Source organism: Neomonachus schauinslandi, chromosome 9 (assembly GCF_002201575.2).
Source record: "Neomonachus schauinslandi chromosome 9, ASM220157v2, whole genome shotgun sequence".
NCBI classification, from domain to species: Eukaryota; Metazoa; Chordata; class Mammalia; order Carnivora; family Phocidae; genus Neomonachus; species Neomonachus schauinslandi.
Genome location: NC_058411.1, coordinates 76390859 through 76406297, shown reverse-complemented (window position 1 = coordinate 76406297; position 15439 = coordinate 76390859). Strand labels below are relative to the sequence as shown.

The following is a 15439-nucleotide window of genomic DNA, read 5'->3' as shown; positions in this document are numbered from 1 at the left end:
AAGGCAGTCGTTTAACCAGCTGAGCCACCCAGGCACCCCGAAGTATAAAGACTTTTCATCAGATTGAAATGAAGTTTATATTAAATAGCACAAGTAGATAGTGCTCAAATGAGATAATATTTTTCAGTGTCCTTTTTCACAACAGGGAGTATATATTTATAGTTTTCCATACATAAAGTAGTGTTGCCAAAGTCAAGACAGATGTTTATATTGTAATTTCAGTTTTCTCCTTATCCCCAATTTAGGATCTGCTTTTCCCTTTTTGAAATTTCTAGTAGACTGACATTTTTTCTTTATGCTAGTTTAATAGAGGCTTGGTCAGTAGAGGTCCAAAATCTAGGTTCTCTTTGGCTGCCATAAAATGATCAGCTCATCAACTTTTTTAAATGAAGAAAAGGAATGGGTATTTGTCATCTTTTTGTGGCAATGGTCTGTAAACTGAGGAAGTATTAAACTCTTTAAGATAAAACCATGGGCACTTCTCTTGGATATTCACTAAGTAAGAGCCATCTTTGGGCAGATTAGAGCCCGAGTAAACTATGGGCCTTGTGTATTATTGAAAGATCCTGGGGATTTCTTGAAGTTGCTTCACGCTACTATAAGAAGGGAGAAGGAAGATTTTTTGAGCTAAAGAATGACCTGATCAGTTTGCATGTTATAAAGACCATTTTTGTGATTAGGACTTGAAGTAGAGAAATACAGATGAAGAGAAGAGGATACACAAAGATTTAGAAAGCAGAATTGACTGGATTTCATAACTGAATAATTAATAGTAGGGAAGGGTGTTATTTTCAATAACTTTTCAGGCTTGGGCAACTGAATGTAATAGATGATACTGCCATTTACCAAGATAGGTAGTAATAGAGGGTTGAGTAGTACTATGGAGGGTACAAAATTGTTGAATTGATTTTTGGACTTACTGAGTTTAAATTGCCTTTTGAATACCTAGATGAAATTGTCTAGTAGACAGAGGAATCCTGGGATGTAGAGTTAATGAGAGTGATCGACTGAGGATGTATATTTAGAATCATTAGCATATGTTGTTGAATTTCAAGGGTCGGGGAAAAGAAGAATGAGGTTAGAACCCTAAAATACTGCTATGTACACAACAGAAGAAGAGGGGCCCTCAGCACGTTGAAAAGGAGTAGGGGTTTGGAAGAGTCTATTGGACTTGACAGCCGTAATAGCCTCAGGGTCGTCCTGGGGGTGGAAGCCTGCTGTAGGGAAGTAAATGAAAATAACTAGTATAGACCACACATTTGGAGCACTTCTGAAAGAAGAGAAAAGGGGAGGTAGGTCACAGGGAAGCTTGAATATATTACATTGTCTACTTTTTATATATTAACTTGGATGTTAAGAGTAAAGAGCTAATACAAAGCAGGAGCCAACATCTTTGAGATTAGTTAGTGGGAAACTAATTTTTGCTAAAGATGTTTCTTTTGCTTAAGTTAGAAGAATTAAAACGTTTCAGATCCTTAGAAACAAACACTAAGTTAAATGTGAGCATAATGCATAAAAGAAAAAAATAAAGGAAGTAAAACCATTATTTTAGGGATACCTGGCTGGCTCAGTCAGTAGCGCATGAAACTCTAGATCTCGGAGTCATGAGTTCAGGCCCCCATGTTCGGCATAGAGATTACTTAAAAAAAAAATATATATATATATATATATTTTTTTTAAACACACAAAACATTATTTTATTAGGTAAAGGTTACTACACCTCTTTCATGATCTTGCCAGAAACCTATATTTGACTTGCTACCATTAATTATAAGTAAGCAAATAATCTTGTTTGTAATTACTTGGTTTTGTTAATAGACTCCTAAAGAGTCTACTGATGTTTGTTTAGGGGAGAAAAAGTGGAGAGCAAGCCATTTCAAAATAAATTTTTGTTCTTTCTCTTTTCAGACTTTTAAGAAGAAGCCAGACCACTTCCCTTTTTTTTTTAAGTGTATCTTGAAAGCAGCATTAGCTGAAACCGATGGTGAATTTTCACTCCATGAACAGACGGTCTTACTGCTTTTTCTTGATCATTGCTTCAATAGTTTGGTAATTTTACTTTATCTTGGGGGAAAACTTTCACATTTTCTTGTTTTTTAAGTTGAACATAAATGAAATTACCTCTATCGCCAACTCTTCATCCATGGTAATGGGGATGGAGGATAATGCCAGAAGCTTAATTTCAGTCACTTCTCAATAAAAACATTTTAGAAGATCCATTCACTTTTAAAATAGACTTGGACTGGATCTCCTTTTTTTCTATCTATACTCTTAAGAAAAATGAGAATCAGGGGCGCCTGGGTGGCTCAGTTGGTTGGGCGACTGCCTTCGGCTCAGGTCATGATCCTGGAGTCCCTGGATCGAGTCCCGCATCGGGCTCCCTGCTCGGCAGGGAGTCTGCTTCTCCCTCTGACCCTCCCCCCTCTCATGTGCTTGCTCTCTCTCATTCTCTCTCTCTCAAATAAATAAATAAAATCTTTAAAAAAAAAAAAAAAAGAAAAGAAAAATGAGAATCAGAGCTGAAATTCTCCAAAGGTAGAGCATCATCGAGTCTGGCCAGTATGAACTTTGAGTAATGAGATCTGTGCCACAGTTGCACACAGAAACTAGCTTTCTTACTTTTCAGGCATGCTTCATGCACAAGCTGCCAGGTCAGCAGGAGAGTTATGTTTTGAGTTGACTGGTTAGGGGCAGTTGTGGATGATCTTTGAAAATCTCTTGTGTTGTGTATGACACATTTTCATCCTTCATAGGAGTATCTTCAAAAGAATTAAATATTTACAGTAATTAATATTTCATTTGCACTTCTCTACTGTGGTTAAGTGAAGGTCTGTGCCTCTGAACTGATAGTGCATTAGACCCATGTAGTGCATGGGGTTCTTTCTTATCTTAAGACTGGATGTTGATAGATGGATGACTATTACTTGTTGTATTACTTGAGGTACTACCTCATATGAATCGTGTAAAGGCATTAAAAAAAGATTCATGAAGCCCTGAGTGGATGCCACTATTACCTCCTTAACATTTATTAAACTGCACAATGCAAATGTAAATATAAACATGATTCTTTATCAGAAATTGAACAAAAAAAGATTTATTTAGTATTAGTAGTTTGGGGCTAGGTTTGGTTAACTTAAAAGCTAGTTTATTATTGAAATACTTTATTTTTTTCAATATGCCATCAGTTCTCATTACTTGAGGTAGTTAGGTCTATGAAGTAGTTGCAAACACTGAATTGGCTAAAACTGAACCATTGCTCCTAGGGAAAATACAGGCTTAGGAGCCTACAAGCCTACAGTCACAACATTTTCATCAATCAATCAATACATAATCTTGTTTTATGTGTTTCTGTTTAAAGACACCTTACGTAATAACATATTGTTGATTTATTAACCTTGAGCTCATGGCCAACAGCACTGTAACTGAAGTCTAAACAAACTTTATGTAACACACGTATTTTCTCCATAAGGTACATCACAGCCTTCTTGCACATAGGAACACTAACCAGCACTTCAAGTCCTTAATATGAAATATTAAAATACCATTAATTTGAAAGTATTGGTGGCATGCTTTCACCACAGGTAGTATATTCCTTTTGTAAAGATTTAAGTTAAAATACTGGTGTGCTTATATATTTGTTTTCTTTGTGCCTTAAACAGGAAGTAGACTTGATACGGAGTCAAGTACAGCAGCTTATCTCCCTCCCAATGTGGATGGGCTTACAGCCTGTAAGTATCTAATTTCAGAAACTTATGTGTATATGTGTTATATAGGTGGATGTAGCTTTAATATGGATATAAAATGGTAACTAAAAATCCCCTTTCCTGCTTAGAAAATACATATAGTTTACTATGCACTAACTTACCATACAAGTAGTTTTTTAATTTTAAAGTTTTTATGTATAAGCTAGTAGATCTTTCACCTAATATTATTATGAGATAAAATAAGGTAGTATCTATTGAGCTCATAAAGAAAAGGTTAATTTAGCAAAATGTGGTTATTATTTCATGTGTGTCTTTGGATGAGACTAAATACAGACTTGAGTTTTTTATTTCCTTAGATTAGAATGTACACAGTTATAGGAGAAGGTCTAGATCATGTTTAATATTAATGACTTCCTTTTTTCTTTCATCAAATCCTTATTAGATCATATGTGTCATTCTATCAAAACCAAATTAATTGTGATCTTGGGGAATAAAGTTATAACTCAAATTTCAGGATAAATAATAAGTTTACTGAAAATTCCATTTCCTGCATATGGGGTTTTTGCACATAGCCAGATATGCAGGCTTATTCATAGGTACCAGCTGATGGCGATAAAAACAGACTTACATAAATAATGCTAAGTTAAAACTGATAAGTGCCATTAGACAGAATATAGTCATGTGGACATTTCCTTGTTTACTTGTGACAGCTGTTTCTATGTTCAGTGTTTCAGACTCATTTTTCAAATTTCAGTGATTACACTAGTAAGTCTTAATGCTCTAATTTTTCAAACTTAAAGCCTTAATTTTAGAAATAAGAAAGAAATTTAATTGATTATTGAGCTTAAGACCTTGACAGGAAAAGGCAGTTTTTATTATTATTTTTTTCTTGTTATTATTAACAATTATTGGAATTGAACAGTTTTTCAAAATAGAGTTATTAGTTTCTCAGTTTTCAGGTTTTATCTTGTTGCTTTCAGGTTTTATCCTATTATATCTGCACATTAGAAAACTAGCTAATAGTGGATCTAATTTTTATCCTTGTAAACTTGGAGGTAACTGGTGATTTAAAGCACATCATTCTTTCAGGCACGATTGGAATTAGAATTAAAGAAGACACCTAAGCTAAGAAAATTCTGGAACTTGATTAAAAAGAATGATGAAAAGATGGATCCAGAAGCAAGAGAACAGTATGTTGCCAAATTTTTGTTCCATGTTGGTTTGTTACACTGGTTGTGAGTCTTAGATGATATTGGCTGGTTTGTTGTTTCCTTTATATAAGGCTGAACCAGATAAATAAGAAGTGCTTTTACTCTCATAGGAATATTTTTCATAAAGATCTGAAGGGAAAACCACAGCATCAACATGTTTTTCTTCTTTCTCTTCTGTCTGCCCCAGTGATAAGTATATCACTGATCTTCTGTCTGTCTATTGACCATAGTTTGTCTGTTATGGATGGTTCTTGATTTTCTCCACAATCTTCAGGCTGTCAATCCAACTTTTCTTTCTTTTTCTTACTCTCTTATTATTAACAATGATTTTTATACATTTCAGCCATCATTCATTCATTCATTCATTCATTCAACAAATAGTGAATGTTTATATTTTTGCCAGGTACTAGTCTAGGTATTGGGGATATAGCAGAGAACAAAATGGAAATAATTCCTGCTCTATGGAGCTTACATTGTAGTTGGGGAAGACAGCAGCAAACAGATCAATTATGTATTATTTTAGATGGTGATACAGGCTAGGGAGAAGAATAAATCAAGTATAAGGATTAAAAAAGCAGGTGAGGGTTATGGGTTCTTTTAATAGTAATATTTATAATCAGTTGGGTAAGTCTGGCAGTAAGTATTTATTTCACCAAACAAAATGGTATTAGTAGGACACAGGGGAAGGATCTACATACTCCAAGAGCACTCTCTCTCTCTCTCTCTTTCTCTCTTTCAGGCTAACTGGTCTAACTGTGACCTTGCCTTATCTACGTGTGACTGTTGGAGCAGCACTCCTTGTTCTGTTTCCATCTTTTATTGTTCTTTTCCACTCACTCCTTTTTCTCTACTTATGTAAATATGCTGAAGACTCCCTTCCCTTGGACCTAGGATAACTTTCTAGATCTAGCTTATTTTTTCTTCCACTTAGGAGAGTACTCTGTACATGTGTAGCTAATAAAGAAAGCCATGAGTATGGATGAGATGATTTAGTGAGATACATAAATCCTGAAAAGAGGGTTGAGGACAAAAGGAAGTGAAACCTGGGGTTATGCTGGTTGTTACTGAAAATGAGAAGAACTGTAAAAAGGTGCATGTCAGAGAAATGAGTTTCGGTGTAAGGGAGTGAGAGCCATAAGGACAAGATGTTAGGGTCAGAGTAGGAAAATTCCTTCTTTAATTTCCAAGTCTAGTCTCATCTCTCATGGTGTCTTCCCACCCAACAGCCTCTTGATTGAACTAATCACATGGCATCTGTACTACTTGACTACTCTTTTTTTTAAACCCACTCTTACCATTACCTCAATATGATTTAACCATAAATCTCTGTGGCCCTGTCTTCTCTGCTTTCCAGTCTTTGTATAACCCTTTGCTGTATACAGTTGGCCCTTGAGCAGCACGGAGTTTAGGAGCACCAATCGCCCCCCACCATACAGTCAAAAGTCCACATACAATTCGTGACTTCCCCAAAACCTAACTGCTAATAGCCTGCTGTTGACCAGAAGCTTTACTAATAACAGTCAGTGAACACATATTTTGTATACTATATCTATTACATACTGGACTCTTACAATGAAGTAAGCTAGAGAATAAAAAATGGTAAGAAAATCATAAGGAAGAGAAAATGTATTCACAGTACTGTAGTGTATTTATTGAAAAAAATCTGCATGTAAATAGACCTATACAGTTAAAACCCGTGCTATTGAAGGATCAGTTGTACTTCTGTTTGCCATGAACTCTGTTTTGGCTTAAGAAATAGTCATTGTTTTTCCTCCTAAACTTGCCTTTCTGGATAATTTCTCTTAATTCTTCCAGACAGTAGGGCTTGGAATACTCCAGTCCTTTGACTAGCAGTTTATATCCCATCAACCAGTCCTACTGGATCATCTTTTGTCCTTTTTCTTCTTTCTTGTCTATTCACACTGCTGTTGTCTTAATTCAAGCCTTCACAGCTCCTGACTAAAGCACTGCAATAAATTCCTGTTTGGTGTTTCTTCCAGCTTTCCCACAACAATGAGCCTAACTAGCCATCTCTTTAGAAAATTTTGTTTTCTTTGCCATATTCCTATTCACAAGCTTTCAGTGGTTTCCTGGTTCCCATAGGGTAAACTCTAAACTCCTTGCAGTGGCATTCAAAAACCCCCAGCTATTTTTTGCAACTCCTCCAAATTCTTGGCCCAGTCTGTTAATTGTTTCTTAAACATTGCTTCCCTAAGTACCCTTTCCCCTCCACTCCACTTAATTGAAGGCTAACCTAAGCACTTCTAGACAAACTACTTTAGGCCACAGTGCTTTCTTCTTCTGAATTCCAAAAACATGCTGTGTGTTTTTTATTGAAATGCCGGCTGTTTGTGTAATGGTTAGAATATGTGTAGTTATTTAGAGAAAAGGTTCTACAGTCAGACTTAACTAGGCTCCACACTTGCTTGCTGTGTAACTGTGGGCAAGTTAATCTCACCTCTTTCAGCACCAGTGTGAGATTGGGACAGTAAGTAGTACCAATTTCATAGGACTGTTGTCAGCATTAAATGAGATTATTCATATGACGTACTTAACGCAGCTCAGATCCTGACACACTAAGTGCTCAGTTAATGTCATTCAGTTTTATTAATTATGTGCTGGTCTGTGTTACTAATTACCTTTAAATTATAATACCTCTCATTCAAGTACATTTTAGTCATTCCCCTCCTTTGTATTTCCGGCAGGACTGGCATAATCATTTGCAGTCCAATACCTGATGAATGTTTGTTTGTTGATTTATTGGTACACAGTGCATCTTAAATTAGTAAGGAGTAGAAGAAAATTGTTGGGGTTTTTTTAAGTATTTTTTTTAAGATTTTATTTATTTATTTTTGACAGAGAGATAGGGAGCACAAGTAGGCAGAGAGGCAGGCAGACGGAGAGGGAGAAGCAGGCTCCCCACTGAGCAGGGAACCTGACATGGGCTCAGTCCCAGGACTCTGGGATCATGACCTGAGCCAAAGGCAGCCACTTAACTGACTGAGCCACCCAGGCGCCCCTAGAAAATTGTTTTTAAACCAACATTTAATTTTTAGACATTGTAATATTCTATTACATGTGATACTTCAAACATATTAAGGTATAAAATTGCTTATCTTATTTTAACTACATACTTAAACATTAAATTTTGAACCTTAAGCGCAGACTATAAATGAAATTTTAAAAACTCCTTTCTAGTTCTGACCTTTAAATCACAAGTGAAAACTTTCACAGTAAGAGAAAGGGGTGTTTCTTAGCTGGCTTATTACACCAGTAATAAAGAAGCAGCTGTGTGTTCAAATTATGGTCCCAATTTCAGAGAAAAATGGAGCATTTGAACAGTATAAGAAAGGCTTGTTCGACATTTAATTTTACTTTTGAAATAATTATTTTTCAAAAATAATTTGGTCAATGTTATTTTCTGATTTTAGAGCCTATCAAGAAAGAAGATTTCTTTCACAACTCATACAGAAGTTTATCTCTGTGCTGAAATCAGTGCCTCTTTCTGGTAACTGTCTTCTCTTAGCTCATTTGTGAAGTTGTCATTTAGGTGCCTCTACAGTATTTCCTAGTCTCCAGTGTAAAACCTGCTCTTAGAATAGTTTTAAATCATAATGACAACATATCTATCCTCCCCTTTTCATGTATATTACCAGTCTGAGTATTGTGACTGCCTTAAAAATTTACATGTTTTAAAGGACCTACATTGTTATTGAAATACTCATTTACTTAGCAAATATTTTTTGAGTTTGCTTGCTAGACTTAGGTCCTGAGCGAGGTGCAGGGATATAGTGGTGAACAAGACAGTCACAGACCCACGTGGAATTTACAGTATGGTGCTAGATAGTGTTTTTAAACAACATCAAATACTGTTTGGAGGGAAAAGAATTATTTTTGAGATATGAGCTACAAGACAAAATGGGAAAGATTTCCCTCTAACATGGCCTCCACTTATTGATGAAACCAATATATGTTGTGTAGACTATATACTTAAAAATATACCATGATTATACTGTATTTGTGTGTGTGTGTGTGTGTGTGTGTGTGTGTGTGTGAGAGAGAGATAATGCCTGTATACCAAGAGGGGCTAATTACATTATGCTGAGTTTGCAAGATCTTTATAAGCACTTAGTGAATGTACATAGAATATTTTTTACTTAATAAAGGTGTATATATGCTGTGTAAGATTGGCTAATAAAATTTTATTTTCTAAGTGTAGATGTATCATATTTATATTTTTGCATCAGAGATTGTAGCTTTTTTTAAACTAAAATACAACAGGATTACTTATAAATGCCGATCTTCCAAGTAAGATTTTACAACTGAAAATCATACCTATAATTCAGTGAGGAATAGATACTAATGCTGTCCATCAGCTATACCTGATTTGAGGCATAAGATTAGTCCCAGCATCAGTGTAAAGAAAAAAATTGTCATATGCTAATCATCTAAGTCACTTAATATTAGTATTTTTAAGTCTTTCAGTTAAGTGGCTTAAATCTAGAAGGAAAACTTAGATTTCTCTTTTGGGGCACAAAAGGTAGTAATGAGTGCTTAGAAGTGCTAATGCCTATCATAATTAAGGTCATAAAAATGGACATCTCTATAGAATGTTAATTTTGGGGCATCAGCAAGGTTTGAAAATCAAGTAACAATAGCAACATGGCATCTGCATTAATTTTAACAATCTTCAAACCACCAGCTGTTACCATTGTTTATTTATTGCCAGAAAACAAAATTTCTTAGATTGACCTTGAGCTTTAATCAAAATTTGTTAACTCTAGCAGAGGAACCAATAAGATGATGAAAGTAGTGTGCTAGTTCAGAGAGGGTAAAGGTAGATGGATTATATAGTTAGAAAACAGAAAGCTGTTTTTTTTTAAAAAAATAAGGATCATAGTTTCATTTTACAGGGTTATGAAAAACAACATATCCTATCGGTTATTATAAAGGAAATCTGTATAGGTTGATCTGAGATGTCAGGACTGCTGTCAGAAGAAAGGAAAAAAACCACAATGTACGTAAGAAGCAAATGATAAGGGTATCTTGGTGTCTGAAATTGGAATGACAAGGTTTCAGCTCTAAACAATATGCCCAGTAGGGCTAACTTACATAAAAATATGCAGCTTTATTCACCAGAGCTCAGAAGTTGAGTGGCAAGCATCATGTTCTAATTTTAATTTTAAATAGGTCATTGCCAGTAATTTTCTCAAACTATAAATAAAAATACAGAGTACAGAGTTGGCTCGCTTTTTAAATTTTGGAGAAAAATATTTTTCTTCTACAGTAACAAGAAAAAAAAGCAGAGGACTAGTTTGCATGGATTTAATTTATAAGTTGCTCCTTTAAATTCTTTAGTTTCAACAGCTATATGACTAGATTATGTCTCAGAAAACCTAGATTCCAGTTCTAACCAGCCATTATTTTGTTCTACACTTTTACCAGGTCATTTTCTCTGGTTTTCACTTTCTCACCTGGAAAAGAGCTAGAATAGGCATTCTCTGAGGTCTTTTCCAGCTGTGAAATGTTATGGTTATGTTATTTCATGGTCTGGATTTGGAGCATGTGTTAACTAGAAAAGTTCTACTTAATATTCCATATATTAGTCACAAAAGTATTCACATTTATTTCTTCAGATGAAGCCTTCTATTTTCCTGTATACCACAAATAAATTAAATATTATGTGGATTTATTTAAGCATTCATAGGTTAAATCTAAGCACTGGGGTTAATCGCTACTGGGAGTCCTTAGACTAAGCAGCAGTGGGGACCCTGGAATTATTTCCTTCTTAATTGACAGAATCTTGGCAGGATGGTTTAGCTGGTAAAATGGTAGACTATTACTTGGCATTAGAAAAAAAACAAAACTTGTACTCTAAAAGTTTGTCATGTTACAAGGTTGTAATTATTTAAAAACAAAAGTAAATGTTTTTAAAAATAGTACATTAATACTCATGAATAGCATAAAATAAGGTAGTGATTTAAAAATATTTCATTGCTCTGTCATTGACATTTTAATGTCAAAAAGTAATATATATATATATACAGTGGAAAAAAACTTCCTCTAACAGTTGTCCCTTTAATAAGTTTGGTGTGTACCTTTCCCACCCATTTTCTTTGCATTCTACAGGTATCTATGTCTGCATGTATACATACATATATGTGTTTATGTATATGAGAGAAGTTGTAGAAGTTCAGTGTGTGAAGATAAGAAGGAAAGTGGGTCAAGAACTGATTTAAACCACCTTTTTAGTTCTGTTTTGTTTTAGACTGCCTTTTTAGTTTTTGTATCACTCGGTTTTTTCAAATCTAATCATTTAGTACACGTCATTTTTTATGACTAATTATTACAGACATTAGTAGATCTAAATCTAAGCACTTTAAAAATGTTTTTGCAAACCTGATACTTTAAATGTGTTTCTGGCCCAAGATAGGTTTTTCATTTTCTTATATTTGTAGAGCTAAACATAAGGGTAAGACATGCCTTTTTTGAAATACAGGTGGGGTCCTTAACTCTGAATCATGATCCTGTCCTGATGAGTAAGAGACAGATGACAGTTGCAATAACTAAGTAACTGCCAATTTTAAGATTTAGTACATTGAATAGCCTAAGTAAGAAGATTCTAACATGTTTTCTCTGTTATGTCTAGAACCAGTCACTATGGACAAAGTTCATTACTGTGAAAGATTCATTGAACTTATGATTGACCTAGAGGTAAGAAATGTGCAGTGACTTTTCTGTTACATCATCTTTAATGGGGATAAGGTTGAGTATATGACTATATGAGATATATGAAATATTACATTACTTCAAACTGGCCTTAGTTTTTTTTTTTACCTGTTTCTAGGTGTAACAGAGAGAGGAAAGTCAAAAGCAGTTGGCCCTTGAGGTTTTCAAATAGCTGTCAGATGGCTATTGTTTGTAGAAAAAAAATATTATGTAGTGTAGTTATTAAACATGAGTCTAGCAATAGCATTTTATTTTCTATCATATTTTAATACCCCATCATAGAGGTTTTTGGTTTTTGTTTGGCTTTTTTTTTTTTTCCCCCATCATAGAGTTGTTTTTTTTTGTTTTTGTTTTTTTTAGAGTTTTAATTGTGGCTGAAGTTATGGGTTTATGGCCATCTCTTTAATAATCTCACTTTTCTAAATGTGCCTAAATATTGTTGATGAAAAAAGATATAGCTGCTATTGTCAGTTTTTTAAATTAAGATTCTTAAAGAAGATTTCATAATATTAGGTGCAAGATTTTGACAAAGTTCAGATGCAGAGTTGGTGTAATTCAGATTGAATTCATTTCCTTTCCTTTCCCTCTTTACTGCAGGAAATTGAAAGAAAATCCTTTGTGTTCATTTCTTATCTGGAGAGAGAGGGTGGTTTCTTGACATAAGGATTAGGGTATTGGACTAGCAGCCATTCATGAGATCTTTATTCAGATTCTAGTTCTGCCAGTAACTAAAATATAACCTCTGAGGATCTTGATAACCTCCTCTATAAAATGAGGATATTTGATTAGATTAGAGGTTTTCAAACTGATAACACTATCTCGACATTGTCTTACTGACTGTCACAAGGGGGATGTGGGAAGAAGATATGGAGAAAGAAGTCTCCACATGGAGATCCCCAGTTCTTTTTCTCTCAGAGTAGCACCACTTTTAAATCTATACACAATACATACTGGGATTTCATATAGGATTGTGTTTGAAAACTACTGGCCTATGTATGTGTGAAATTTCTTCAGTGCTGGATTTTATTTTTAAACATTGCCACTGACTTTACTTATGGCATTGACCAGACCCCTTGCTTTGTGCACCGTGACTTTTGGGAGACTAGAGGGTACCTTGTATGTGATTGACACTTCTGAGCAAATTAGTAGATTTTACCTCTAGCTGCAGAGATCATACAGACTTATTGCCATGTTTATTTTTTCTAGGCCCTACTCCCCACAAGGCGCTGGTTTAATACCATCCTGGATGACTCCCACCTTTTGGTTCACTGTTACCTTTCCAATCTTGTTCATAGGGAAGAGGATGGCCATCTTTTTTCCCAGGTGAGCATTGATAGATCTGAACTGTTACATACAGTTTTCATTTCTAAATTGATCTTTTTTTTTTTGCCATGAAACTAATACCAGTGGATGATATAAAGGAAATTTTGCTAAATATTGAATTGAATAATATAAATTCCTAATTAGTCATTTTAAAGTAAAATCAAGTCTTAATATAGAAAATGAATGATTAAGAGCTTTTGTTAATCATATGTGATTTTATTATTGGACTAAATTATGATCTTGGCAATGTAGTCCCACATACTCATATATTTTATGTTAGTAACCATTGTGGAATACAATAGATGATAAGCATTAATTTCAAGAGAACTATGCCCTAATATCATGGCTGTCTTTCCATAAGATGGTGGTGACAGAGACAGTTGATAGCATGGAAGTGGTCATTTGCTGCCTTGGGTAGAAAGAAGTATTAGTGTTTCACATTTCTTGTTTCACATCTCCTTTTCAGGAGGAAAGTCTTCTAACAAACTTCTAACACTTGCCTTTCAATGAGATCATACTTGGAAATACAATTTTTATGTGTTCACATATTCTTTTAAGAATTCGCTTATCTTTTTTTTTTTTTTTTTAAATTTAGAGAGTGCAAGCTGGGGAAAGGGAGAGAGAGAATCTCAAGCAGACTCCCCACTGAGCGCAGAGCCCCACTTGGGGCTCAGTCTCACGACCCTGAGATCATGACTTGAGCCTAAACCAAGAGTCGGACGCTTAACCGACTGCGGCACCCAGGCACCCCAAGAATTTTTTTATCTTGTATCTATATTTTTTCTCATTCTCTTATTAAATTTCTGTCTAGTGATTTGCCACATACATTACAACATATTAAAATTCTCATATCTGACCTTCCATAGATTAGAATGAAGAATAATAAAGATTTGGGGTGAATGCAGCCGGTAGATTCCTGATGCCATTGCTAGGAAGGGAAAGCAGGCCTTCATTAGCAACCGTAACTAGGCCAAACAAAGGGCTTGATGGCCATGGAGACTGATGAGAGGAATAAATATCTTAGCTTTCCTCACCTTGCTGCTTTTCCCTAATAGAAGCAGTACACAGAGGAGAGTATCTTTAATTATGAATTCCAGAACCTTCATTCAGAAAATTCTGTATTAAGTGGCATAGTAAGTAAAGGACCTCATGGGTTCCCCCTACTGGTCTAGTTCTATAAATTTGCAGAGATGTAGTTTTTTTCCATTAGTGTTTGACTTCCTTAGATCCTTAATGTCTGTTCATTATTGGGATTACAGTTTAAGTTCCTCTCTGTAGAAGTAGACCATGTCTATGAAATAGACTTTAATAATTTATTCACTAGACTCATACTTTATTCTTACAAAAATAACACGTTTGGATATGTTCTAAAGTGTTTGTTGCAGTGTTTACATTCCAGAGTTTTTCAGCACCTCTGAGAAGTTATATGGACTTGTTTACTCTTTATAGTAGTTTTTGTTCCTGGTTTCTTGTTCTTATGTTCACACAGTTTAGTAATGTAAATGTATCCTTTCAGCTTTTGGACATGCTAAAGTTCTATACTGGTTTTGAGATTAACGACCAGACGGGAAATGCTCTGACAGAGAATGAGATGACCACAATTCACTATGACAGAATTACTTCTCTACAGGTAACTGAAATGCAGTGCAGCCTATGCTTCTGCTCTATCAAGTTGGGTCACAAATAATTTAGTTTTGTGTAGTACAGATAGAGGAAAGTACTAATTTAATGATGTTTTCATATTGAACTTTTTAAATATTGCTAATTCTAATGAATCCATGGGGAAAAAATGGCTCTCTTCAGTCTTGAGAATCACAATACTGATATTTGACAGTCAAATTTTCTATCAGTTACTGGGCCAATTTGATGCATATACTTACCATTTTTATTTTATGAAAGACCATTCCAATATATTGACAAAGTATGTGTGAGCATTTTGTACATTTTAAAAATAAACAACCATAATGGGACTGAAATTTGCCAGTACAGCTCAGCTATGTCAACAAAGTACCTTTGTTTTCTATTACTGATCTCATCCTGCTCTTACTCTTTCTGGTGGCAGAAAGAAGCTTTTATTTGTCACTTTGAAGAAATTCAGTTCTTTCTGTTTTAAAGAGTCTTTTTGGGTAAAGACTCAGTCAAACTTAAGTTCAAATTGTCTTTCATGATCAATTCCACTATCTTTCAAGGACACTCTGCTCTCCCTCTTCTTTCCCAGAATGGCATCTGGATATGTGGAGGCACTATGATAGCCTCATCATTTTGGAAGAGGAATGATCTGCACAGAGTCCTGGCTCAAATGTCTTTTCCTGCTCTTCTCAGAGCAGTAGTGTGTTTGTCCTTCTGCTTCTGCCCTTGAAGTGACCACGGCTCGTGTGGCATGTGGTCTGCTCTCTTAGCACCAGGCAAGGCATGATGATGGTTCCCGAGGAGCTTGGCTATCTCCTTGCTGATGAGGTTCCAACCTTGCTC

The 15439-nt window shown here is 35.0% G+C and overlaps 1 protein-coding gene across 1 annotated transcript in view; it reads left to right on the top strand.

Moving 5' to 3' along the window:
* AQR (aquarius intron-binding spliceosomal factor) overlaps nucleotides 1–15439 on the top strand; it is a 98491-nt gene that overhangs the window by 22358 nt on the left and 60694 nt on the right. Inside the window, exons 6-12 of the mRNA XM_021695285.1 lie at nucleotides 1909–2049; nucleotides 3660–3728; nucleotides 4794–4894; nucleotides 8347–8423; nucleotides 11565–11629; nucleotides 12851–12967; nucleotides 14484–14597. Of these exons, the coding sequence (XP_021550960.1) occupies nucleotides 1909–2049; nucleotides 3660–3728; nucleotides 4794–4894; nucleotides 8347–8423; nucleotides 11565–11629; nucleotides 12851–12967; nucleotides 14484–14597 (684 nt within the window). The remainder of the gene's footprint in view (nucleotides 1–1908; nucleotides 2050–3659; nucleotides 3729–4793; nucleotides 4895–8346; nucleotides 8424–11564; nucleotides 11630–12850; nucleotides 12968–14483; nucleotides 14598–15439) is intronic.